Below are 24843 nucleotides of genomic sequence, written 5' to 3'. Positions count from 1 at the left end.
CTGCCCTCAAGTTAGAAGTAAGACGCTGAAGCGGTTAATGGACTCTGCTGAACTAAACAGTCTCTGGACCCAACAGTTCCTCTCTCAAAGTCAAACCCGGACTCCTCAAGGTATCTTTCAGAAACTCTCAAACTCAAACTCATCTGCTCCTAAGCTAACTGAACTGTCATCCTCACAGACTCCAGTGAACCTGCCCCCAGGCCTGAACCAGTTCCAGTGTTTATTCCATGTGCTTGTATCAATAAACATTGTTAAACTTTTCATCTGTCTCCGTGGTGTTCTGCATATTGGGCTTTTCTGAAACCCATCATGACACTCACTGTATCAGAAGACCGGTTAATCCAGTATGTTGCTCGCCTCTGTTTTTCCTATGAATTTTTGACATGTTAAGTTTGTTACTAAGGTCTGATCACTCAATGAGTGAAGTCATGGTTAGGTTTGTCTGCATACTCTCAAAATCTGGATATGTGCTGAAATTACCTTTAAACAGGGGCTAAAATGAAATACAGATACTAAGAGACAGAATAAGCTGAAAAAAAGAGAAGAGGATTAATTTAAACAGGTAAATTCCATCGGATCTTTTTATTTATTTTATTTTTTTTAGACGTTTCATAAATTCTGTCTGATATTAAACAAATAATATACAGCAATAATGTGACAGCTTTTATACAAAAGGTCAGGAGGCAGGATCTTTCATCCACAAATATTCCGGGTTATAAATTTGAAGATTTATTTAATAAATAATATAAAATAAATAAAACAGTTAAATATAAAGGCTATTATTAAATTTGAGATTTGTTTCTGTTTAATGAAGGAGGATAAAACTTTCTTAAAATATTAGTGAATTTTACATTTTCAACTGATAATAATAATAAATGTATCATTGGAGACAAACTTTATGGTAAGCCGCTTCAAACAGTGGTATGTGTTTTTAAAATGTTGCCTCAAAGGCAAAAAAAAGAAAAAAGAAAATCAAACAAATTGGGTTTATTTTTGCTCACATAAAGCCTGGAGCTTGATTCTAAAGAAGAGCTAAAAGAGCTGTAGAGATAAGTGAAGGATGGTGGGAGGATGAAAGATGCAAAGTGGTTGACAAAGAACGGAGGAAGAGCCTGTTCCTGTCCAGATGGAGCCTCCATGGGATTTTGGACCATTTACAAGAATGTGTATGAGTGTATGCATGTGTGTGTGTGGGGGTGGGTAGGGGGTGCAGAAGGAGTGAATAAAAAATCTAATGATTCTGGCATTTTAGAATACTTTTTTCTTATTTCTATGAGATTGTACAGGTTTGAAATACATTTATGAGAAAAACATTACATTTATGGAAAAGGAAAATACTTACCGTACTCATTGTTTATCCTAATGACTTTTGAAATTTGTTCTGAAATTTTTAATCATCACTTTTGGGTCAATATCTAACATGTGGTGACCCAGTATTGTTTAATTAGTCTTTTTATAGTAAATATTGACAAATGGGTTATAATCTGAGGAATATCTCGGCAACAGATGTAGATCTTTAAAGATTAGATCCTGTTTCCACTTTATTATCACATTTGATCCAATATGCTGGGAAATGTAGCATTTGTACGAACATTGTGTCAGGAATTTTGAAAGAGAACATCTTGATCCTTCTGTATATTCATTGCAGTCTGTGTGAGCAGAGGCGTTAGTAAATCAATTCCCTCTGAGAAGTAACTCCACACATGAAAGAAAGAAGAAGTTCTTGGCACAACTCAGAACTCATGGCAGAGGGCATCTGTCGTTCTCCACACAAATGGTCTTTCAGATGTCGAAAATAACAGGACATACAGTCTATAAAAAAGGTAACTGTCAGGACCCAAATGTAAAATTGGAGGGCTGAGATGTTTTTTTGCAAATTTAATGAAGAAGTAGATGTATAGAAGCATCAATCCAGAAATTACAAGCAAGGAACTCAGGAATCAAAACTAGGAGACGCTCGGGAGAAACAAACATAACAATGAAGAGAATCCAGCAATCAGGGACTGCAGAGGAGAAGTATATATGGGAGATAGAACAATGAATGGGCTGATAGGGAGCAGGTGTTGAGAGAAGCAACTAGAGAGGAGCTAAGGTGAAAGGAAAGAGGCATTTAGGGGGCAACAAAGAATAACCAGGGAAAACATTAGAGTCTAACTGTAACTAAAAAATAACTTAAATGAACTAATAGAAATAAAACTAATGAAAACAACTAAAACGAGACGAAGGAATAAATAATCCCAAAATTGCTGAAAAGTGATAACTGAAAGAAATAACATGGGGGGAGTAAAGATAAGAATTTAAAAATGAAATAAATCTTGATAAACACAAAATAACATTAAATAAAGCATAACTGAAAACCCAAAATGAAAACTTTAACAAAAAGTCCAGAATGGCAGCTCATGACAGTGACCTTGAACTTGCTCTTCATCTCATCAAACACCCTTCAAAGACCCAGGAAAACTTTTCTTTGAGATCTGATTGTTTCTTTACTTCCTGTACATTTGATGCAGTTTTTATTCAAAGCAATGAAATCTGTAGTTTTATTCACTGCTTTTACCAGAAGATGAAGATGCTTCGAGATGTAAATACTGTGTAGGGAGAATTAGTTTTTTCATCTGGGTCATCACTGTGAGATGTAATGTTCTCGACAGTTTTATTGATAAAATATATTGCTTTAAGGCGAATTTGTTGAGTAGATATGTGGCCATTTGATAGCAGTGCATAAATATTAATTCCACAGCAATCATCTGTGCAGAAGTAAACTATAACCTGAGCAGTGAGGACGACAGTTCTAGCTTTGTGAGAGTGCTTTGTTTTACAGGGTATTTTTAATTTCATGTGTCCTTTTTAAATACAAATGATCTCTTGAAGGTTACAGATAAAAGTGAAATTAAATACTATGACAGTCATATGATCCTCTAGCATGTTCAGCTGTAACAATTAGCTTAAGTACACCTACAATTGTTTCTCTATTCCTGAGCAGAACGAGGAAGACTGCAGCTCCTCAATGATGGTAGATCAGTGTTTTCACTTCTTTCTTGTTCACTACTGTGTAATATTTGCACGAAATGTGTGACCTTGTAAGGTAACACAATTTGTTGGATCACACAGAAAAATTGAAGTGCTTTCACAGCTAACATTGTTAATAAGAAAGAGTTCAGTTTTTTTTAAACTGAACACTCCCAGTATGGGAGTTTTCTTGAAGTGTCCCAGCTTACAAAAGTCAGAAAGAGAGGATGTGACAAATGAGCAGCAAATGTGGGAAGAAAAAGAGGAAAAACAAATTGAGAGATCAATCTACGGATATTAGAGTTTAAATGTTAAGTGGAGTAGTGAGGAGATTCATGCACGTTTGAACATCAAAGAATAGAGACCCAACGAGAAAAATTCTTCTTTATTTTTCTTCTCCTTTGTGTTTTCCTTTTCTTCTTTATCAATGCAATACTGAAGCAACATTCATCACATAAACATCTGTTGCAATTAAATGGTGTTTTTTGTCTTGGACTAAAAAAATCCCTGTGTGAAAGAAAAAAGTGTCAACTGAAGCTGTGAATTTTCTCACTTTAACCATTCCTGGAACAGAGAACCATGACTTGCTGAGTCATTGCTGGCTTATAGAAAGTTGGCTAAGTAAAACAAGGCAAGTTTATTTATTCAGCACACTTCACTGACCAGACAATTTAGTGTACATAAGAAAAAGAAAAGTGCCTTGCAGTGACATAAAGGCAGCATCAAAATTTTAGGAGAATAAAGATGACACATTAAAATAAGTAACATTATTTATTCTTTTTTTTCCCCAAAAAATACTAAAATTATTTAGCAAATTTAACAAAAGATAGATTGACAACATAACTAATATGTCATTGCTTCTATATGTTTTCAATCCCTGTCCCTACTAACTGTTTGTGTGCTCACCTGAGGTACGTCAATAACCAGGTCACTTCATAATTGCATAATTGGTGGAACAAGACAACTATCCAAGCCTTCTGGTTTCTTCCTGGTATCATCATCAACGACTGGTAACCTCTCCTCTACAGTTTATCCTCCCTGGTGCATCTGCACCAGCCACAAGAACTAACAATCAACACAATCCCCTTCAATTTAGCCTGGATTGCCTTATTTTCTGCCTCTGGTCTGAAACAATCTTCTCCACACAGCCACCCACAATCCACAATCCTGGATCCACTCAACTCTCCCTGGTTGTCCTGTTCTTTTATCACGTTAAGCTCAGATCAAAACATCCTTCAGTCAGGTGTGTTTACAACAGTCTCACTTTATCTCTCCTTTCAGAGCTCCTGTTGCCACTTCTCCTTTGCATCACCTTGTTTATCCATTATTCTTCTGTTTAATTAACAAACCTTATTTTTCTGATACTCTTTTCCACTCAAAGTCCTTCTTGCAGTTGGGTCAAAAGACTAGGAAAAAACAAACAAACAAAATCACACTGGGGTGATGTTCTCCAATTTCTTAGCTTTGGTGAGGACACAGGCTGCAGAATTCTGGGTCATGGAATATTTAGGCAGACACTATTACAGTGATCAATTCTAGTAAAAATAAATAAATGAATGAATCAGTTTTTTAAGGTCTTGCTGAGACATTAGTCCTTTAATCCTGGAGATGTTTCTAAAGAAGGGCATACACTGTACGACTTTGACATTTTTTATTTAAAAAAATAAAAGTAGTACTTCAGCTGTTTTTTTGTTGTTGTGTTAGTTGTTTTTTTTGTGCCTATGTTCCAATTTAAGACGTGAAAGTTTTTAGGTTTTTTTTTCACTGGATTTGTTTTTCTTTTCTTTTTCTTTTTTTGCTCAGCTAATTCATGTGAAAATTTTTTCAACATTTCACCAAATTAGTTTTTTTTTTTTCCATTTCATTTTCCACTTAGAAGAGACAAGTCTTTTACTGTACATATGCTTTGGGCCTTTGTTGCTGGAACACGGTATTGGATTTATTTTTTTATGTTCTGCCAATGTTCCCCAAGGCTATACAGGCTGCACGTTAGCTGTCTTCTTGATGCTTAATCCCAGAAGCAACAGCTGTTCTTTTTTTTTTTTTTTTTTTTTTATAATCAAGTTATTTTTTTAATGTAGCAGTCTGATTGGTGGAGAAAAAAAAACTTCAGTTCAGTATCTAAGCTTTGAAAACCCAAAGGGAGTGGCTTTACTCTATCAATCAGCTTGTCCTTTTAAATTAGTTTAAGATAAGATTAGACTCTTCCTTAAAGATGAATACTGACCAAACAATAACAGTACAGGACAGACCAACAGACTCTTTACTGAATGCATAAAGTTGGTTGCACAGACTGGTGGTGTCAGTAAGCATAAAACCCTAACAATAGTTTGGATTAGATTGGGCTCCAATCTCTCCATTTCAATGTAGCATCATGGATTAGATAGCAGCTGGTAATCTGCTGGGAAAGTAGATAACTCTAAACATGGTCAGTCTGGTGGTCAGGAAGGTTTAATACAAGCTTAAAGGTCAAAGAGTAAAACCTTCCTGCAGCCTCTAGTGTTTCAACTCGTTGTTAAAAACTTGTTGACAGATTAACCTTAACCATTTGTTAAGGTTTGTTCTGTTTAAATATTAATTTACTCATGCAAATTTCGTCATAATATTTAGCCTATCAGAAGATTGCTAGGGTAGATGTTAGAACCCAAAAGGGAACTAAAAAGCATATATGTAGCAGCTATGGAAGGAATATTTGTTTAAAAATTACTTCGTAAAAAATACCTGTTCCAGTAGGTCTGGTTCCATCAACTCTTTCTAAAGTGTATTTTGAAGTCCAAAAAAGTTTAAATAGTAAAAAAAACAAACTACTGGAATTTGTTTTCCAAGTATGAAGATGTTTCACAGGAAGCTTTCTCAATACAAAATGTCTGAATTAGCGTTGTGTTCCAAGCTCTATAGAGTAGCCCAACAAAAGCCTTGTTATGGCTTAGAAAACAATTGCAAATTGAACAGAAAAACAGGTCCACCCCTTGGTAATGGGGAGTCGTTGAGGTCGTTGTTGGCCTGCAAAACCCAATACTGCCAGTCTGTTCTGCTCAGTTAGATTTTTTGGTCTGACTGCCTGTATTTTGCTGGTTATCAGACTTGGACTGTTTAACTGACCTCGGCTTGGCTCTCTGATCACTTGGTTTCTGAAGTTGCTCTGGACTAAATTTCGACTTTGGATTATCCCATACGGACACTGTTGCTTGCTCTGCATCGGCTGGCACCAGCTCCCCCACAGTCGTCTCTCTCCTCGGGTTTCTCCTCTCTCAGTATTGGACTGAACTCTAAACCAGGTCAGTGACTTTTTTTTTTCCCCCGCTCATCATTCTTGTCTCTGATCCGTTTCCTGTCTCAGCAGAAAATCTGAGAACCCGGGCCGAGGAGTTGCCGTCATCAATTTTTTGTCATTTCAATAAACTTGTTTGAAACATTGAGTTTGTCTGCTGAATATTGGGTCCAGGTTTCAGTGTCCATTACAAATATGTCATCTAAAGGCACTTTACAGAGACAACCAAATCCCAGCTATTACACTGTTCATAACATAAATAATTAATAACCACAGTGTACAGGAAACCTTCAAATTATATCAATAGCTGCTGTTATTTCTCTTTATCTACACATAAAAGGGAATCATCTTAAAGTAGTTAAGCAGGTCAAAGATTTACAGAAACTGGAGAAAGGACTCAAAATGTTGATCTGTGCTGCACTGTAGACGATACCAATTGATGACTGACTTCAGTTGGTAACAAACTTTTTGTTTTGGTCTAAAATGGAAAAATGCTGGAACACAAATAGCTCCATGTCTTGCCTACCAAAACAGATTCCCCAAAAAAAGGTTTTGCAGAGCTGGATGTTTTTCTAGCACTTCTTACAGAGTGGTGCATTGTATACTGATTGGACCGACTAAAAGGTGTTGGATTTTTCACCTTTCTTAGTCATTTCACTGTATTTGTTCACAGTTATCAGCACATCAGAAAAAAAAGTGACAGATTCGTGATGCAACTTTGAAATGTGAGAGCCTCATTCTCAGTGTGGCTCTTTTTGTGCCAGGAAACGTGTGAAACGTGTTTTGGAAGAAGATACTGGGAGGAAAAAAATTCAAGGAATGAATAAATGAACAGAGTGAATTATAGAAATGCGAAAAGGGTCTGAAAAATCATTGAATACTCTGAAGATGTAAAAGTTCACCTCGAACATCTCGAATATTTATAGTATTGAGATGCTCTGCTGTTTCTGTTCACCAGTTCATCTGTTATTCAGTCTATTCTCAATATTGTGTTAAACAACATTTAAACTTCTTGCAATGATTTGTTTACTCGCTGCTTCTGTCTGTACATTTGTTCTTTCTATGGGGTTTGAACAGAAGACAGTAAAACATATTGCTTAATTCATAAATGTTAATTTAAAATTTATTTGTAATAAAACAAGCGGTATCATTGAATAAAACTGGCTTTGGGATTCAGAGATTACTTTTGTGTGCTTAAAGAATGGTTTATTAGAATTTACAGATTACTTTCAAGGCCTTTTGTAGTATTTGATTTTTTAGGTTATCTGGGTAACTTTGTGGAAACTCTACAGTTTGCAACTTCTGTTCTGGAAAGTTTAAGGTTAGAAGTTACTTTATAATAAGTTGAATGCAAGTTTTAAAGGTTTAAAGTAACATGTAAATATAAGGAGAGTGAACAGTATTTTTGAAGGAAAATAAGGAATGAATGGGGAGAGGAGTGAAAAGACATAAAAATCATTATGGAGCCTCTGCTGTGTGGTCATATGATCGCCTAGAACAGGGGTCAGCAACCCAAACTGCTGAAAGAGCTATATTGAAACAAAAAACAAATATGTCTGGAGCCGCAAAAATGTAAAAGTCTTATATATGCCTTGTATGGCAACACAGGCTCCAAGTGTATTACCCCACTATAAAAAAAAAATAAATAAAAAAAACAATGTGGCCTTAAATATATAATGCGCATTCACGATTAAATGTTTATCCTGGAGCAAATGTCACAAAGCAGCATGAGGTGAGGGAGGAGCAGTGAACGCTCTCACTGCGTGGAATTCAATGCCCGCTGCTTCACCACCCTTCACTGCACGGTTTAAGCTTTGTTGCATTGATGAAATTATAGAAACACAATAAAGGATTCTTTCTATGATGGACGTGTTTCTGTTGGGAGGAGTTGATTGAGTCATGAGGAACCAAGCAGGACATGACATCCATCAGAGCAGAGCTCTCTAACCCTGAAATCCCACATCCCCCGTCACCAGCGTTCCTTGGTGAAATTTTTATTTTAAGGTACTTGTTACCTTTTATAAGGATATTCATATGGAAAGAGAGAGAGTACTGGAAGCCACAGTTTGCATGTGTCATGTGAACTGGTAAAAAGTAAAAATAAAACAGTAGCCCTTAAACATGCAAAATTTATTTATTTCCCTCTGTGACGTAAGGCATCATTTATTTGGTTAAAGCACAAAACAATTGAGCTACAGCAAGTAAGAAAGTTTTTCTCTCTTGATGTAGATAAACATTTTACTGACTCTGGCAAGTGATGTGTGTGAGATATTGTTGCTGCTGCTGCTCCTCTCTTCTACCAGTTTGCAGCTTGGAGTGCATCGTTGAATGAAAGTGGAGCTTTCACTATATCAGGGTTTGTTATGTGAGGGATTGTTTTTATTTTAGTTGTTTCCAAACTATGACTATTTTTCTTTTCTTTTCTTTTTTTTTTTTTTTACAATATATTTTAGATGCTATCAGTCTGCCTTGTTGTTTCCAAACCTCTCCATATTTTAAAACAACTCACCTGTTTCCATTCTTTATATTGACTCAAATTAAGTTTTTATTCATCCTGCTCGTTTTTTGTTTTTTTGGGGGGGGCGGGGGGGGTGGGGGTGGGGGTGGTGGGGGGGGTGGGGGGGGTTTAGACTGCCTGTATCTCTGGTTTTGTATCCAAGGTTTGTTTATCTGGCCTCCACCGTTTATTTCATACCTTCTTAGTATGAATTAACCAACTAGTTTGTATTTTATCTTCCAACCAGCGTGGGTGTAGGACCAGTAGGGTATTCTTGCAGTTTTAACCTAAACTTTTAGAAAAAATCCCCAAACATAAACATGTTGCAGCTGCTTTTTTATAGTAAAAAATAAAGAAATTGCTACTGATAGCTGGATCATGATTACAGCAGAATTATTGGATGAGTGCTTATTAACTCAATAATTAAAACATAATAAAACATGTTCCAATACCCTAATCAGCACATTACTAAGTTTAGAAATCTTTAATATTTTAATTTGGACCATTATATGATACCAAACAATCCAATTTTATCCAAAAAATTAGAACTTTAATAAAGATTTTGAGTTTTACACAGCACATATTCACAACAATACAACACCGTACAAGACATGGACATAACAGTATTTATGCAATCAACAGTATAAACATAAACCATAAAGCATAATGGAAACAAAAGTAGTTTTAGTAGCTTTAAGTTTCATATATCATAAACCACAGACTTTGTAATCAGAAAGCCCTAATAAGTTCTGACATTAGCATAACAGACACAGAGCATGACATCTAGTATCAAAGACAGTAGACAAGCTGAGGCACAACAAGATGGTTCTGACGTATTCTAGTGTATTTCCAATGGCACCGTGCAAAAGCTTCAAGGAATGTGCTTGAATACATAAAATTGAATCAAACCACTTTAATCTTCGAATGTCATCAGGGACCTTCTAGATGCCTAATTAGCTCAAAACATCTTCAGGATATAAAAGTCCATGGTGGTTCATGGGTACAAATACCCTGACAGGCACTTTCCACCATAAATTATTTTCTGCAAATTAAATAAAAAATGTTTATACCAGAAGATTGTGAATTATTAGGAGTTGTTTTTACAAAAAGACAAAAAAGGTTTGGCAACACATTACAATCTATTAGGGTTCATGCATGGAATGTCTTTGAATGGTGACAGAGGTGCAGGTTTGTTGTTTATCTCACATCATGGTTTAACAAAGGCATCTAGAACATTAAGAACATTTGAAATCTGTTAAGCATTTTAAACATTTATTAAGTAATATCTGATGTATTTAACAACTACTAAGGCCCTGTGCACACAGTAAAAATCAATTAAATCAATATATGCATATTTTTGTTTCTGTTTATACATGGATATGAGAGCATTTAACTGCAATCTCTGTCTCCATAACACTAAAATAAATGCTTAAAAAATGATATTGCTATGCCACTCCACTAGTGGGCAGATCTCCAATGTCGTTGGTAAACGACAACGGAGATCATGATGTTTTAAAACCTCCCAATCCGGATGTTTTTTCAAATTCCTTTCACTTCAAGAGAAAATATGCACTGTTGTGGTTTACATTAACAAACAAAATGTTTTAGCTCTTATTAAAAAACATTTTTGTGTGCAAAGAGACTAAGATTATATGTTGGCACCTCTCAAAAGTAACAATGGCCAATATAGAAGAATAAAAGCTTGAATTCAACAAATAAAAAAGACCAGCAGACCTTAGGAAACAACAAACACAGCCACATAGCAGGAATGTAAGATGCAATGGCCTATTTTGCGACAACTTGCAAGAGCAAGACATTATAAGTACTAGATTACATCATGCAGAAGAGAAAAAAAAAATACAATGTAAAATCATTCATATCTTATCCATCTTTTTCCTCATCCTCATGCTTTCCTTTGTCTTTCATCATCTGTACTCCAGGCTGCCATCCACTGCTTAATATTCCCAACACTTTCTTCAACATTTTTTATCGCCTTACCTTGACTCCAAACTTTAAAGCTGTCACAGCCCTTAAATAATTCCCCTCCAAGCCTGCTGCACAAATGGAGAGATTCCAGCCTCCCCAATACAACTTCCTGCTTTTACACACAGAGCTCTCAGCTCTCGGAGAATGACTCAGACTTGGAACAGATGGATTTTTTTTGTACCATTTCTTTTTTTAAGAAAAATAAGCACACAAAGGTGTTTTGTGCTCAGACAGTTATGACATATATTGGAAATCATATCACTATTTTCAGCAGTTCAAAGAAAAGGGTCAACTTTTTTTTTTCCAGAAGCACAATACGAAAACAGGATGGTAAAATATTAACCTTGGCACTTTGCTTTGCAGTGCGTTCTGAAACGCGGACAATCAGTCGTATAATGGAGTGACTGCTTAGGTGTATTTCAAAGGCAGTGTGTTTATCCTCTAATGACTCAGATGAGGAAAGTCATGCAGGCCTGTTCTGTGCCACCGTTTGATTTAGAAAGCTAGGTAATTCTGGTCACGTTAAAAAATAGATTCATACATTCAAATCTGTTAGAGAGTAATTCCTCGGCTGTTCAATTAACTCAGAGAGAATGAGCTAATAGCCTGTAGGCTAACACTTCACCAGTTCTGATTAGCTGACTATGTCCTAAATGTTCGTTCTGTATATCTTGTTAAATTCAGTGTTCTTGAAATTGAAAAGCTGGATCCATCTAATTTTGCATTTCAAACACCAGTATTATATTCTTCTTTGTAGCATTCCCACTTATATAAGTAATAAATTAGCAGGACACCCCTGTCAGGGCCTATATCTAAGGAAAAAGAAAAAAAGACTCAGCTGTTTTTGGCTGGAAACATTTTGCATTTGGAATCATTTGTCTTATCAACAGCTACAAGGTTTTATGACCCAAATCATATTTGAAACATTTGTTTTTCCATACGAGCATAGCCTACAAATGTAACCATACAGATCAAGTTTTACATTCATACCATTTTTCTTATAGTGAATGAATTCCTCTTGTGCTGCCAAAACTGTTTGGACCACCATTCTTGATTTTTTATTTTTATTTTTTTTTGTATTTGACAGGGTGCTATCTTGGCAGAAGCATAAGCATCAGAGAATGCTGTTTACAGCGCTTAGGTTGTTGATGTATATCACACAGACATGTACACTGTATGTAGTTGGCTAAACTCAACATGTTTCCCAGGAGATCACAGCAATCATATCAATACTCTTGTCCTCTCTGCTGTTTATTTTAGTGAAATAAATGTGGCTCAGCATAAGCATCCTGACTGTCCTTAAGCTACGCAGCCTCATGTATATACATTTCTACCAGAATAAACATAGCATTTTTCAACTATTTAATTAACTGAGGCCTGTTGGCTTAGACCCCTTAAGTAAACCTTAAAGGGGTCATACAATGATTCTATTTGGCATTTGGTGCTGGTCCTTAAGGTCTCTGAATAGGGTGTGTAACATTGGTTGGGCTGAAAATGGCATATTTGCTGTTCTATGCGCCCTAATGCAAGCGTGGTTAAAAGCCCTAGAATAAAAAAGGACAGGTTTTCTTCCTTTTATGGTGTGCTTGTTAATATTTAGATGAGCTGTGCGCTGATTGGTTGGTTTGCAACGAGCGAAGCTGCTGAGCAAAGAGGCATCATAGCAACAAGCACTCACTCGCTGAAACATCAAATGATTGATATGGTAGGGTGACCAGACATCCTCTTTTTCCCGTACATGTCCCACTTTTCATACCTAAAAAAAATGTCTGGGGGGAATTTCAAAATCGTTCGGGATTTTGGTCAAATACAGTGCAGGGGGACCGAGGCCGTCAGCTCTGGGGCTGGTCCGGGAACGAAGCGACCCAACCCGACTATACACTGGCAGGGTAGATTTCCACCAGTAGCGTGATGGAAATTTAGAGTTGTGAGATTTGCAGAGAAAGGAGGTGTCGATGGGGTTTGAACTTCTCTGTACGTCCATTTCACCCTCTGATCTATCATATTTATCTATGATCATGTAAACTCGGTTTTGCATTCTATGACCCCTTTAAGTCACTATCTGCAGCAATATTGCTTTTTCTATCAATGACACTGATGCTTGTTCAACTCTGTCTTTTCCTCAAATATCTTTGATATGCACTGCTGGCTGGGAACACTACAAAAGCTGCAGCTTTGCAAATGCTCTGACCCAGTTGCCCAGCCATACCAATTTGCCCTTTGTCAAAAATGCTTAAAATATTATGCTGGCCCATTTTTCCCTCTTCAATGACACCACCTTTCAGGAGCAAATCTACTTTGCTGCCAGACACTGACAGGCGGCATGAGAGAAAGCCGACATTTTTCACTTCACCCGTCAGTGGTCATAATGTGATGCATAGTGTGTATGTTACCAAAATCCTCTATATTTTCCATGTCAAAGTAAACTTGTGTTAGAGTCCTTGTTTTTATACAAACAAATAAAAGCTAGAGACGTGGCTCAGTTTACATTTTTTATTTTTGCTTTACGGTTATTTTGTTTAAAGTGGGTTAAAATAAAATTTGTTTTCACATTTTCCTAGTTATTTATATAATCTCACTTATCAGGCAGGCGAAACTCTTACTATGCTCAGAGATTTTAATAAGCCTGAAATTAACATAAGCGGGCTAACGTTAGCATTGGCACGCTACAATTAACTTGATTGAAAGGTGCTGACTATAATGCTTTTTCAGTAGCTTACCTCTTTTACTTTAAAAAAGTGACAAAATTCTTGATAATTATATTTTAAATCTGAAAACTACAGTGAAGATTTTAAATATTAAAATATTTGACTCACTTTGTGGCTGTCTGAATAGTAAACCAGTAGCTATTTAGAAGAATTTATTGAAAATTGTGATTCTGTTTTCACCTAATTAAACAATATCAACTATTCTGTTATATTTATGTAGACATTTTTTATTATGCTGGAAAGCATCTTTTTACCTTCATAAAATCTCTGGAGATCCAGTTAAGATTATGAAGTTACTGCAAACTCTGTACCCGCTTTACGTCAATATGAACAAATATTATTTCCCTTGATGCCTCATTTATTGTCTTAGTCACATTCTGACTCAGCGATTATACTGGATAGAATTAATCTTTTCCCTCCATTCTTTATCAGTCACTGAGGGTTTTGCTGTGTTTACTACAAGGCTCTCCTGGGTCTTTGGTGGCTCCGCCGTAAACTTCAACGCCGTTTTCGTTCCAGGGGACCACAATACCCTGGGTTACTCTGCTGCATCGAGCCAAGCTGGCAACCTGGGCAGAAGACAGAACCCGATCCCAGAGGCCCACCTGAGACAGCTCTCCGACCAAAGCCTGGGTTGAATCAAAACCTCCACCTAACGTGTCCTGAAGAAAGATTTGACCCCTGTTAGAAATTTAGATCACTTAAAAAGAGAAACATTTTAAATCTCAAACACACATGACTCAGTTTCTGCAGTCTTCCTACCCTGGGCAGCCCTTTGGCTCTGTGTGAGTTTAAGCAAAATTTGACAGAGAAAGGTTATGACTTGAAGAAATATCTAGGTCTCATGGCTACATTAACAGCTGGTTTGCAGAGTATTTCTGCCTACCTCTGCTAGACTAAATCAATAAAAAACAAACTATTTTGTTTAGTCGGTCTTATAAATATACATAACTCTAACTCACCTGCTCTTGCCCAAGGACTAGTTGTCCCCCAGGTCTGATGTGATGTCCAGGGGCCAGTCCATGGCCCTCACCCCTCAGCTTTCCTCCCTGGAAGGCCTGCCATGCTCCACCTTTCTGGGTCCAGCTCACACAGATGTGCTGCCAGCTCGCTTTAGATAGGTTCAGAGGCAGCTTCGCCACCTATATAAATAGGGGTGGGTTGTTTTTTAGTCTACACATATCATTATACAGCTATATTCTATCATTACTATGATATTATATCTGGTATTTTCTTTTTGTGAGTTTTTTTGATCTAATTTAGGTATTTAGATTCTTTCAGCCATTCTGCTGCCATCCAGGAGTCTCACTTCCCCAATGCTCACTCAATAGCTTTCCAAAAGTTAAACCAAAAATCACAGTGCTGCTCTGGATCACCTAACAAAATGCTTTCAAAAAGCAAATGGAGTATTTCATTAAAATGCAGGAGTGATGTATCAGAGAAACACTTTATCAGTCGTGCCTTTTATTACTTTAATGCAAAATGCAAAGCATAGGGCATTCTTTAATATTCATAAACACATTATGAATGAGACCATAGCCTTAACACCTCGCTGATTTGCACATCAAGTAATAATCAAAAATGAAACAATGACCTTTATGTGAGTACTCTTGTAAGATGGGAATGATAATATCATTTGGAGCCTCCTATGCACACAGTTAGCAACTCAACGCTAGCTGATTGCAGAGAAATAATCTAATATAACAAAGCAGATGGTATTTTAATTATAAAACAATGTTTTATCTCTAGTGATTCATGTTGATTTGAATGCGACAACAACAAAAACATCATCCTTTTATCATTATTACTGCAAAGGAAGATGATCCTTTGTGTAAAAAGCCTTTCTGTGTTTTTCACTGATTTGTGCTTGACTTTCTAAGGAGCCATCTGCCACAGGTTTGGTTCTTATTTGGAACTGCTGCTTATCTCCAGCAGTCAATGGGCGGGAGGCGGGGTACACCCTGGGCAGGTCGCCTGTCCATCGCAGGGCAACATAGAGACAAACAACCATTGACACACACACACACTCACACCTAAGGACAATTTAGAGAAGCCAATTAACCTAACAGACATGTTTTTGGACTGTGGGAGGAAGCCAGAGTACCTAGAGAGAACCCACGCATGCTCAGGGAGAACATGCAAACTCCATGCAGAAAGATCCCGGGCCGGGAATCAAACCCAGAACCCATCTTGCTGCAAGGCAGCAATGCTACCCACTGCTCCACTGAGCAGCGTGTTTTAAATTCAATTAAAAATATTTTAATAATCCCAGAGGGAGATTCTTTTACATGATTAGCTTGTATTACTTGCAGCAGATTTAAAGACAACTGAAATTGGTAAATAATAAAAAAGTTAAAACATTTCCCTACCAAACAACTCAAGTAGATCGTATTAAAGTCTAACTTAAACTATTATAAAAAAGGACACTATAGGACTAAATTGCTCTCAATGTTAGTTTCTATAATACTGACAGGATCTCTAAAGAAAATCCTGACATGTCTTTAGCAGCACTAAGTTTCCTCTGACACAGTTCACCATGTCCTCATTAGTGTTTTCAAATAGATTTGACAGTTAATGCTGACAGTTTGGGGGCAAGGTTAGACAGATGTAGAAGAAAATAAAAGAACAACCAAATGTATTAAAAGAAAAAAAAATCTATGTTGGATATACTGTACATTTATATTTCTTTGTGTTAAAAATATAAAACTATGATTTCTCTGTTAAAGATTATCATTCTGGTTGATGCCCCCTTCAAAGCAGTTGATGTTTTAATTTTTTTTGGCCTTGTGCGTGTTTCATACCTTGTCATTGATGAGGAGCTCAGTTGGAGTGTGCAGGCCTTGAAGCAGCACCAACTCATTGGGTTGCTCGGGGACAGCATAAGACAGAGGGGTCCCGATTCCCGCGCCCGCCGGCCGCAGCCACAGGCAGGCGGTCAAGGACCGTAGTTTCGGGATGGAGTGTCTCATAAGAGCAACCATGTAGTTGGTCCGAGCTGGGAAGGACAGCCTAAAGCCTTCGGGGAAGGAATGCCCAGCAACACCTGTTAAAATGTTAAATGCAAAAGAATAGATTCCACATTCCATTGTTTTATTTTTTTTTTTTAGTTATATAGTCTTTTTTTTTTTCTTTACAAAATAACCAAATCTGATTTATACTTTAAATATTCCATATAATATCTCATCAGTCAGTCCAATATAAACCCTTTTGCTTCCTTATTTCTCCCCCTTCTACGCCTCACCTTCCTCCAGTCCTAACATTTTGTGTTGCAGTTTACTGATGCTGTGGTCGATTTCTTGTCTGTGTTTCTCTGCTTCCTGCCTCAGGGCTTTTCTCTCCTTCCCCAGAAGCTCCACCTTCCTCTCCAGCTCTCCTTCCAAGTCATCCATCTCCCAGCCGACGCTGCGCCCCAGTTCAGCTGACCTCCCTGGGCCATCTTCCTCTGTTGCTTCTGAGGATTTGCTGTCTGTGCGGTTGTGAGAAAACGGACCAATGTCTGTCTGTGGAGGAGGGAGATAGAGAGTGGATCAGAATTTGGGCTTTACAGGCCCACTATGCAACCACTACAGAATTTATTCAACAGGAGTGTTTGTTTAACTTTTTTATTTGACACAATTTGATGCATTTTAAAATAGCAGTTGGAATTTCCCTGCATTCTTGCATTTCTCTACATTAAACCTGATGATAATAAAGGGAAAGATTTACCACAGTTTTCCTGTACTCGGGAAGATTCATCTGAAAATATGTTTTAGAAGACATGTATTTTTATAAGAAGGCTTGTCGCTGCAGATTTGATAACAGTGCTCTGTCACAAACACTAAACAGGAAAAATTTTGCTGCCTATTCATGCAGCTGTTGTAACTGAGATCTACTTTAATACTAAACAGATTGGTATGAGGGAGGGGTTCATCACTGCACCTTTCTCTAAATGTTAAACCATTGCTCTAAACTTTCATGGTGTTTTAATCTTTTATGCTGCACCAAAGGGCTTACAGGAGCTTAGCTCTCTGTAAAATTCTTTATGATACGATACCAAATGTGTTTTTGATCTCAATCAGAGTAGCAGAGCCAAGATGAGGACAATCATCTGAATTAGAAAGTGGATACCCTCGTAGGCTGATTAAGATGCAGAGCTGTGTTGATGTCCATAAAGTATTTATACCCTTTAAACTCCTCATGTTTTGCTAAATCATGGCTACACAATTTCTATGTATTTGTCCATATTTTCTGTGACAGATTTATATTAAGTCATACATTGTTGTGAAACTAAAGTAAATTCAGGTTTCTCTAATTTGTGTTTTATTCATAATGAAAATTCATGAATAAAAAATAAACAGTTGTCACCTTCCTTACAGCTGCAAGTCCTTCTACCTGCTTTGCTCATCTAGAGACATTTTTGGGTCATTTTAATGTATGAAAATGCCTTCATTTAGCTGGGGCTGTGTGTTTAGGTTAAATGTCCTGCTGAAAGCTAAAATTTCAAGTCAGTCTAAAGTGTTTTGCAGCCGCTAACAGTTTTGTTTCCTTCCAGACTAAACTTGTATGTTGTCCCACCGACCTTCACCTGCATTCTTCCAACTTCCATGTCCCTGTTGAAGAAAAGCAGCCCTACAGCATAATGCTGCCACTACGTGTTCTACCACTTGGACGGTGTAGTTGGAGTAATGTGAAATCTTATTGTTTCTTGCTATATACAATAATGAAAGGTAAAAAAAAGTTTTTTGGTCCATCTGGTTGCCGTGTCCCTGACATGACTTTTGAGTTGCACTAGGTTTTCTGTCAGCAGCATTTCTTCTTATCATTTCAAGGTTGGATATGAGAAGTGTAATGTAATAGTTGTCCCGGCAACACATTCTACCACCTAAGCTGTGCATGTCTACAGTTTCTTAAGTTTTTATGGAATCTTGTGGCTGTTTTGGTTAATGCTCTCCTTGACTTACTTCTCAGTTTGTCTTTGTAGGTTTAGAAATGTTCCACAAACCAACATTTCACATCAGCAATGCAAGGCTTTTTAAACACCCATAGCATCTTTACATGTATAAATACATTTTGATGCAACTTGTTTACACCCAGGATCAAATACAGCACTTAATTCTTATATTGTGATACCCTCTACCTAGGCTGTTTTTCTGTTTGGAAACAGATACGGGACACATGACAATGTGTTTAACATGATTTTCTTCTCATAGGCAAAAAAAAGACATACGCTAAACAAAACAGTAAAAAAAGATTTTAAAAGTGAACATAGTGTGTAGAATGTATTACATGTGAATTTGATCTTATTACCGTGTTGAAATCGTAAGATGCAGCATGAGTGCTTGAAGCTAGAAGGCGCTGAGAGTAGTCAGTGCATGATCAGCAAAATAATTACAGACAACCCTATAGAGGAAAAAAAGACTAGCCCAGTTAAATCTGAGCCAGTAGACAACATCCATTCATGCCTCTCAAGTAGGTCAAGCAGCTCCTGCATACAAACCTGATGTAGACAGCATAAGAGGAAAAAGGTGTTGATTAAAAAGGAAATGCAGCCAACTACCTAGAAAAACCTGTGAAAACCACTGATGTTTGTGACCTGCTGTCTTGGGAAATGACTGCAGTATAAAGGGATTCCTTATTTCCTGAAAAGTATCAAACTTTGATTTTACAGGTTGTTGTGGGTTGGAAGAGAAAAAGAAATAGACTGAACAAAGGAAATGACCCACACAGGCACGTCCTACATATAACAGAGAGAGGCGTATTACACTGCAGGGACGCACATCCACTCTGTTACTCCTAACAAATATAGGCATGCTATGAATTATGCATTGCATTTCTTTTGCCCAAAGTGGGGTTATAAATCACTTTATTCTGGGTGAGTCAGAGCCAGTTTCTTGTAGGCCTGTTGTAGCTGAACATAAGCAATGCTGACAAGATGCGGGGCTAAGGGTGTCATCTTGAAGTTTGCCACCTAGGATCAGCTACAAAAGATCATCTTTTTAACATTACCTTTTTTCTTTGGTTATATCAGCCTGGGTTACAACTATACAAGGAATGACGAATGAGCTTCAGGGAAATCCAGCCTGAAAACATTTTTTTTTTTTTAAAGAACCGAGGAAAATAGGCTGAAAACTAAAAAGATATTCACATAAAGAACTGTACTGTCAATAAAAAGTTGGTGTTAGATTAGTTTTGGCTGATCACATGGATAAACTAATCCCGACCTGTAAAGATTGTCTATCATAGGCCGTCTAGCCAACGCCGGTGCGTTTTAAAGCGTTTACAACTAATAACTCAGAATGCATGAAAATTCCACCGGTAAAATGTTTACCAATATAGACATGTTAGACATCGTTGGAAAGGACATAGCAAGCACCAAAGCACAATTAACACAGACATAGCAGCATGTCAAAATGTAAACGTGACAAAGCAGCCACAACTACATAGCTTTGAAGGCATCGAGATTTTATAAATCCAATCTTCAATTGGATCCATTCATCCATAAGGGTCCACAGATTAAAAGTAATCCAGCATATTCGTAATAAAAATATTCCATGATAAGAAGATCGCCCATAACGTCCGGTTGTTGACATCAGGAAAGTAAGCTGGTCATAACTAATGCTCAGCATCTTGCTAATATTTATTTCCTGATACTTATTTGATCTGTCCATGATGTTTGGTATGGTTACATCGTGTTCTTACCTACAAGTGTCCGCACTTTATGACGTAATTTGAGCCAGATACAGTCGCTGAAATCTCACTTCCGGTAACTTCCTGTCAGCCAGTGACACACCGAGTTGAGCAATATTATGCCTCATAGAGTCCTGCTGTTATTGGTTAAGAACACCTGGGCTGTTGGACTTTGTAGCCAATGAAATAAGGTTTCAATCAAGCCTACACATGGCAAGGTTATAAAAGGCAGACCCATTTTAGCGGCTTGTGTAAGCCTGAAACGCACAGCTCCAGCTGGGTCAATGCATACAGCTCAAAACTGAGTAATAGCAACAGTCCAATTTTTTTGAAGTTTGGACACTGGTTTTTGTTTTATTACAATGGCTAAGGCTGAAAACAAAAAAGGAAATACAGCTCAGAAAAGGCACTGGGGCTTGTTTTAGCTTTAAAAGAAGCAGTTTCACTATCTTTTATAGATTTTTATGTTATGGGTGTTAAAATGTTACATTTTGTTCTATACACTGATTCTGAAAAAAAGTGGAAACACTTGCTTCATAAATGTTTTGTGGCCATCAAAATGCTTCACTGTTATTCTATGGGTCAAATAGTAAAGCAAAGCATAGTAAAAGCATACGGCACAATTTTGCACATTTGGAGAGATATGGAGATGGTGGTGACACCAAAAGTTCAAAGCCCCACAGTTTTGGAACTAATGTAGCTAGAGGTCGGAAGTATTCTGCATTCGTGGTTGAAATGATGTGGAACAAATTTAACACGTGAAGACCTGCCTTTTCTCAAGCATCTTTATTACTGCTGTTGAAAAAAGACCTATAATTTTCTAGATAAAAAAAAAGAACTTTCAGTCACATTTGAACTGATGCATCTTGGTCTGTGTTCTACTCACCCAATTTTAATTTATATGTTCAGAAGCTAGAAGGTCTTAGCTTTCAAATAATGCACATTTAATTTGGGCTTACAATTACTAAGTTATTTGCTTTTCCATTTGGTTATGCAAAATAGGCGAGAATTTCCCAAAAGGAGGTGGCTTTTAAGAGGCTAGCTTGTTTAGCTGAACAGGATGTTTACGCCTAAAAAAAAAAGTTTTCAAAACCCATTTTTGTCAATTAAATATAGACAAAGCCTGGCTAAGCATGACAATAAATTAGACCACTGACATTGTCAAAATTACAAATATACTTTTGGAAAGTAAGCTTCTATGAGCAACTTTTAAACAGAACGTGCACAAGGAGAAATGGGCTTGTGCATGCTCCTGCACATATTTAATAGCGCAGGTCTTTTTTCAAAAATGCCTTTGACTTAAATTGTTTTGTGTAAAAATGTTGAACTCTATGACACAGGACTGAATTCCAATAACAGCTTTCTGTCAGATGTTTAAGAATATGTTAAAATGTCTGACGAAACACAGACTCGGGTTAAGGTTTTCAGCTAGGCTCCTCTACCTACTTTCATAAAGTCTTATATATTTTTTTCATTTAATTTTCACTACCTTGCCCCTAGGATTAGGAAATATAGAAAATCCTGGACAAGCCCCAAAAAACTTCCCAGTAACTAAATTGATTTGAAGAGACATAAAAAAAAGATTTTGCTACATTTAAACAAAGTGAAAATATGTTTGTAAATAAACATAAGGTTCATGTAATGACTTAACCAATCTTGCCTTTACATATTTGTGTTTAACTTGGACAGGACATATGGGCAAAGAAGATAACATATGCAGCTTAGTTTTTAAGACTGAATTAAGATCAGAACTGGCACTTGGAAATTCGAAAAAACAAACAGACAAACAAACAAACTCTTGAGTTTTTAGATCAATTGTTGAGGAACAAGAGTGAATGAAACAAACCATCTTGGTTGATTTTGTCCTTTTTAATTTGGTCAGCCAGATTTCAACTTAACCAAAAGTGACAAATTAAAGAACTGATGTAAGAGAATACCCTTTAAAAAATAGACTTGCAGAAAAAAAAATACAGGTGATTGATGGTTGCTTTTGATTCAGACTAACACAGCAAAGTCTCAGAGAACAGGGAGTTTAAGATCACTCAAAACATTATCATTTTTATGACTAATTCTGTGTTTCTGCTTAAGGCAGCTTATAATGCGAACTGTAATCCTTTTTTCTTTTTTGTGAAATCCATTTTTCATTCAAAGCTGTATTACAGCAACTGCTCTTCTACAAACATATTGTGCCATTGCATCTGCTTCTAGTTTCAACGATACAAACGGTAATTTGTTACAGAAAATGATAATCAACACTTCTTTTTACCTAAAATAAGTGAATTACAATTCTAATAATGTATGCATAACAAAAAAAATCAGCTCTAATTCCATAGCAAATATGTTTTAGTACGGTACTTTATTTATAGGTGCCTCAGTACACAAACCTACAGGATTTTACTGCATTAGATTTCCAGCTATCCTCAGATAGAAAGCTGAGATTTTGCACTTCCTTTACCTTTTTTATTTTATTTAAGAGGTCCATAAATATTCATCTTTTTTTCAGAAAAAAACACAACCAAATTTTATGTAAATACCTTAAAAAGCAATAGGATTTAGTTAAAATCTGTAATTGGAGCTTTTTATAACTGGTGATCAGACATCACTGTCCACTGCATCCCTTATAAAGCAATAATGTGTAGTCAGCCAGTTTATAGAGCTTCCTTAGATTAATCTCATTGATTTCAATGACTTGGAATAAACTGCGTTATGGTTAGGAAAAAACTACATAGTTGTATATCTGAATGATTAGTTAATTGGAACTGATTTTCATTGTGTGCGATTTGTTAAGGTATTTTCTACATGTTTGCTTACCTCCAGTTTATCTATACGGTCTTTGAGTTGAATAATGGCTTGTTCAAGCTCATCCACGGTCCCAACCGTGAGCAGATGGACCCCTTCTGGTGCTGAGTCCGGGCTGTCCCGAACCATCATCCGCTCCAAGTGCAGCTCGCCTCTCAGCGCGGAGGGGTTCCCGCGTCTCTCCAGGATGCTCCTGCCTCCGAGCCCCTTCTCGCACTCAGACAGCTTTCCTGTCAGCTCCGTGATGGTCCTCTGGTCAGTTAAAATCTGGTCCTTCTGCTGCAGAACGGTTTGACGGAGCTCCTCCGCCGTAGTCCGGAGGTATCCCCAGTCTTCCCCGGCGTACAGCGATGGATCATCCGCTTGTTGTTGAAAGTTCCTGGTGTTACACCCTCCGGCGGGGACCGGAGTGCAGATGAGTCGGCTGACCGTGGGGTCGTGTCCCGTGAGTCCGCTGACCCCGTCCAGGCCACCGAGGCCAACGTTAAAGGTGGGCTTTTCGGAATCGGGGGTTTCAGAACCATGGAGAGCTCCCAGAGATCCAGGTCGGGCCATAGAGCCCCCTGCGGCAGCGGGGGTCTGCGCAGCGGCGTCCGGATACAGAGAGTGGTTATCGGCAGCGGGCTGTCGCTGACCAGCAGCAGACTTGGAGGATCCGGTGTGAACCGCGGCGATGATGCAGATAACCGCTCCGATGAAGGCCACCATCCCGGCGGCCAAAATAACAACGATGAACTTCAGGTTGGCGGCGGGGACAGGCAAAAAAAAAAAAAAGTCCAATATTAACACTTCTTAATCGTTGAACACCAAAAGCTCCAAATGCAGCAAAGTGTTCAAAAATTGATCACAGTCTAAACTGGGAAAGAAAACGACTCCTCCGGTTGTTGTTTTTTGTCACTCTAAAACAGACGTTCAGAAGATCAATTTTGCATCATGATTAAGTGATTATGGAGACAACAGTAAACATCTATCTAGCTGGGACATCGAGCAGCACTTCCCTTTCTCCTCCAAAGCGCATGTCCTCTGGTTTAGACAGGATCCAGCCTATTAATACTGAGACTGAGTGAGGGGGCGAGAGATGGAGGCAGGCATGAGCAAACACAGCAGGAGTGTTCTAACAGAACACATCCTTTTACACGCATGGTCCCCAGGTTATAGGCATTTTCTAGCAAGAGAGTGTGACTTACAGTTCAGGTCATCCAAGATCCTTTGTTAAAAAATGAAGTTTAAATTATTGGATCTTTTTAAACTATTCTCATTTATTGAAAAAGCCTTTTTTTAAATGTAAGATTTTCCCCAACACAAGCGCTACAATACATGCATACCTTTAGAATGTATTCATTTTGTTCAGTTACAGTCACAGGCTATAATGTACTTTAATGTGATTTTATAGGAATTACAAAATTATTTGAGTTCATAATTGAATGAGATTACTGAATAGAAAGTGGTTTTCAAATTCAAAGATAAACAGCTCTAAAGTCTGTCCTTAACTCTGACACTTCCTAATTCACTTCAACCAGTCGCCTCCAGAAGTCCCCTGAAAAAATAAACTCGGTCCACCTATGTCATTAATCTCAGCCTAATTTCATTGTCATAGATTTGTTAGACCAAAGCCTCATGAAGACACAGCAGACTGATCAAAGATATAGTTCTGGGGATTTTAAACAGGATTGGGCAATAAAACCCAAGTTCTGATCAATTCACAGAGCTTTGTTCAATCCATCATCTAAAAGTCGGAGGACTATGCTAACATACAAACCATAGCAGTGTAGATTTAAGTGAGACCACAAAGGTGAAAAAGCCAAACACTGTCATTTCTGGAGAAGCAGCACAAAAATATCTGCCATACATCTAATTTGGTTTTTAGGTAACACTGGCAAGAAAACAATTGTTGTTGCAGGATACTT

The 24843-nt window shown here is 37.5% G+C and overlaps 1 protein-coding gene across 1 annotated transcript; it reads right to left on the bottom strand.

Annotated features, from left to right (window-relative positions):
- Positions 1 to 13242: 13242 nt before the first annotated feature.
- Positions 13243 to 23976, bottom strand: LOC119780288 (neuronal pentraxin receptor-like). The gene is made up of 5 exons (XM_038280278.1): positions 22949 to 23976; positions 16713 to 16971; positions 16273 to 16514; positions 14434 to 14613; positions 13243 to 14133 (listed from the first exon to the last, which is right to left on the bottom strand). The coding sequence occupies exons 1-5, from the start codon at positions 23642 to 23644 to the stop codon at positions 13900 to 13902; spliced, it is 1611 nt and encodes a 536-aa protein (XP_038136206.1). The 5' UTR covers positions 23645 to 23976; the 3' UTR covers positions 13243 to 13899.
- Positions 23977 to 24843: the final 867 nt, after the last annotated feature.

The sequence above is a fragment of the Cyprinodon tularosa genome, unplaced genomic scaffold, assembly GCF_016077235.1.
Source record: "Cyprinodon tularosa strain WSP-4 unplaced genomic scaffold, ASM1607723v1 ctg159, whole genome shotgun sequence".
NCBI classification, from domain to species: Eukaryota; Metazoa; Chordata; class Actinopteri; order Cyprinodontiformes; family Cyprinodontidae; genus Cyprinodon; species Cyprinodon tularosa.
This window is presented reverse-complemented; position numbering and strand designations above follow the sequence as displayed.

Excerpts from the sequence above, each read along its gene's own strand:
- LOC119780288 (XM_038280278.1), bottom strand. The coding sequence starts at position 23,644 with ATGGTGGCCTTCATCGGAGCGGTTATCTGCATCATCGCCGCGGTTCAC. Across the intron at positions 14,614-16,272 it reads AGCTCCTCATCAATGACAAG|GTGGCGAAGCTGCCTCTGAA; the intron begins GTATGAAACACG and ends CTATTTATATAG. Across the intron at positions 14,134-14,433 it reads TAGTCCTTGGGCAAGAGCAG|GACACGTTAGGTGGAGGTTT; the intron begins GTGAGTTAGAGT and ends ATCTTTCTTCAG.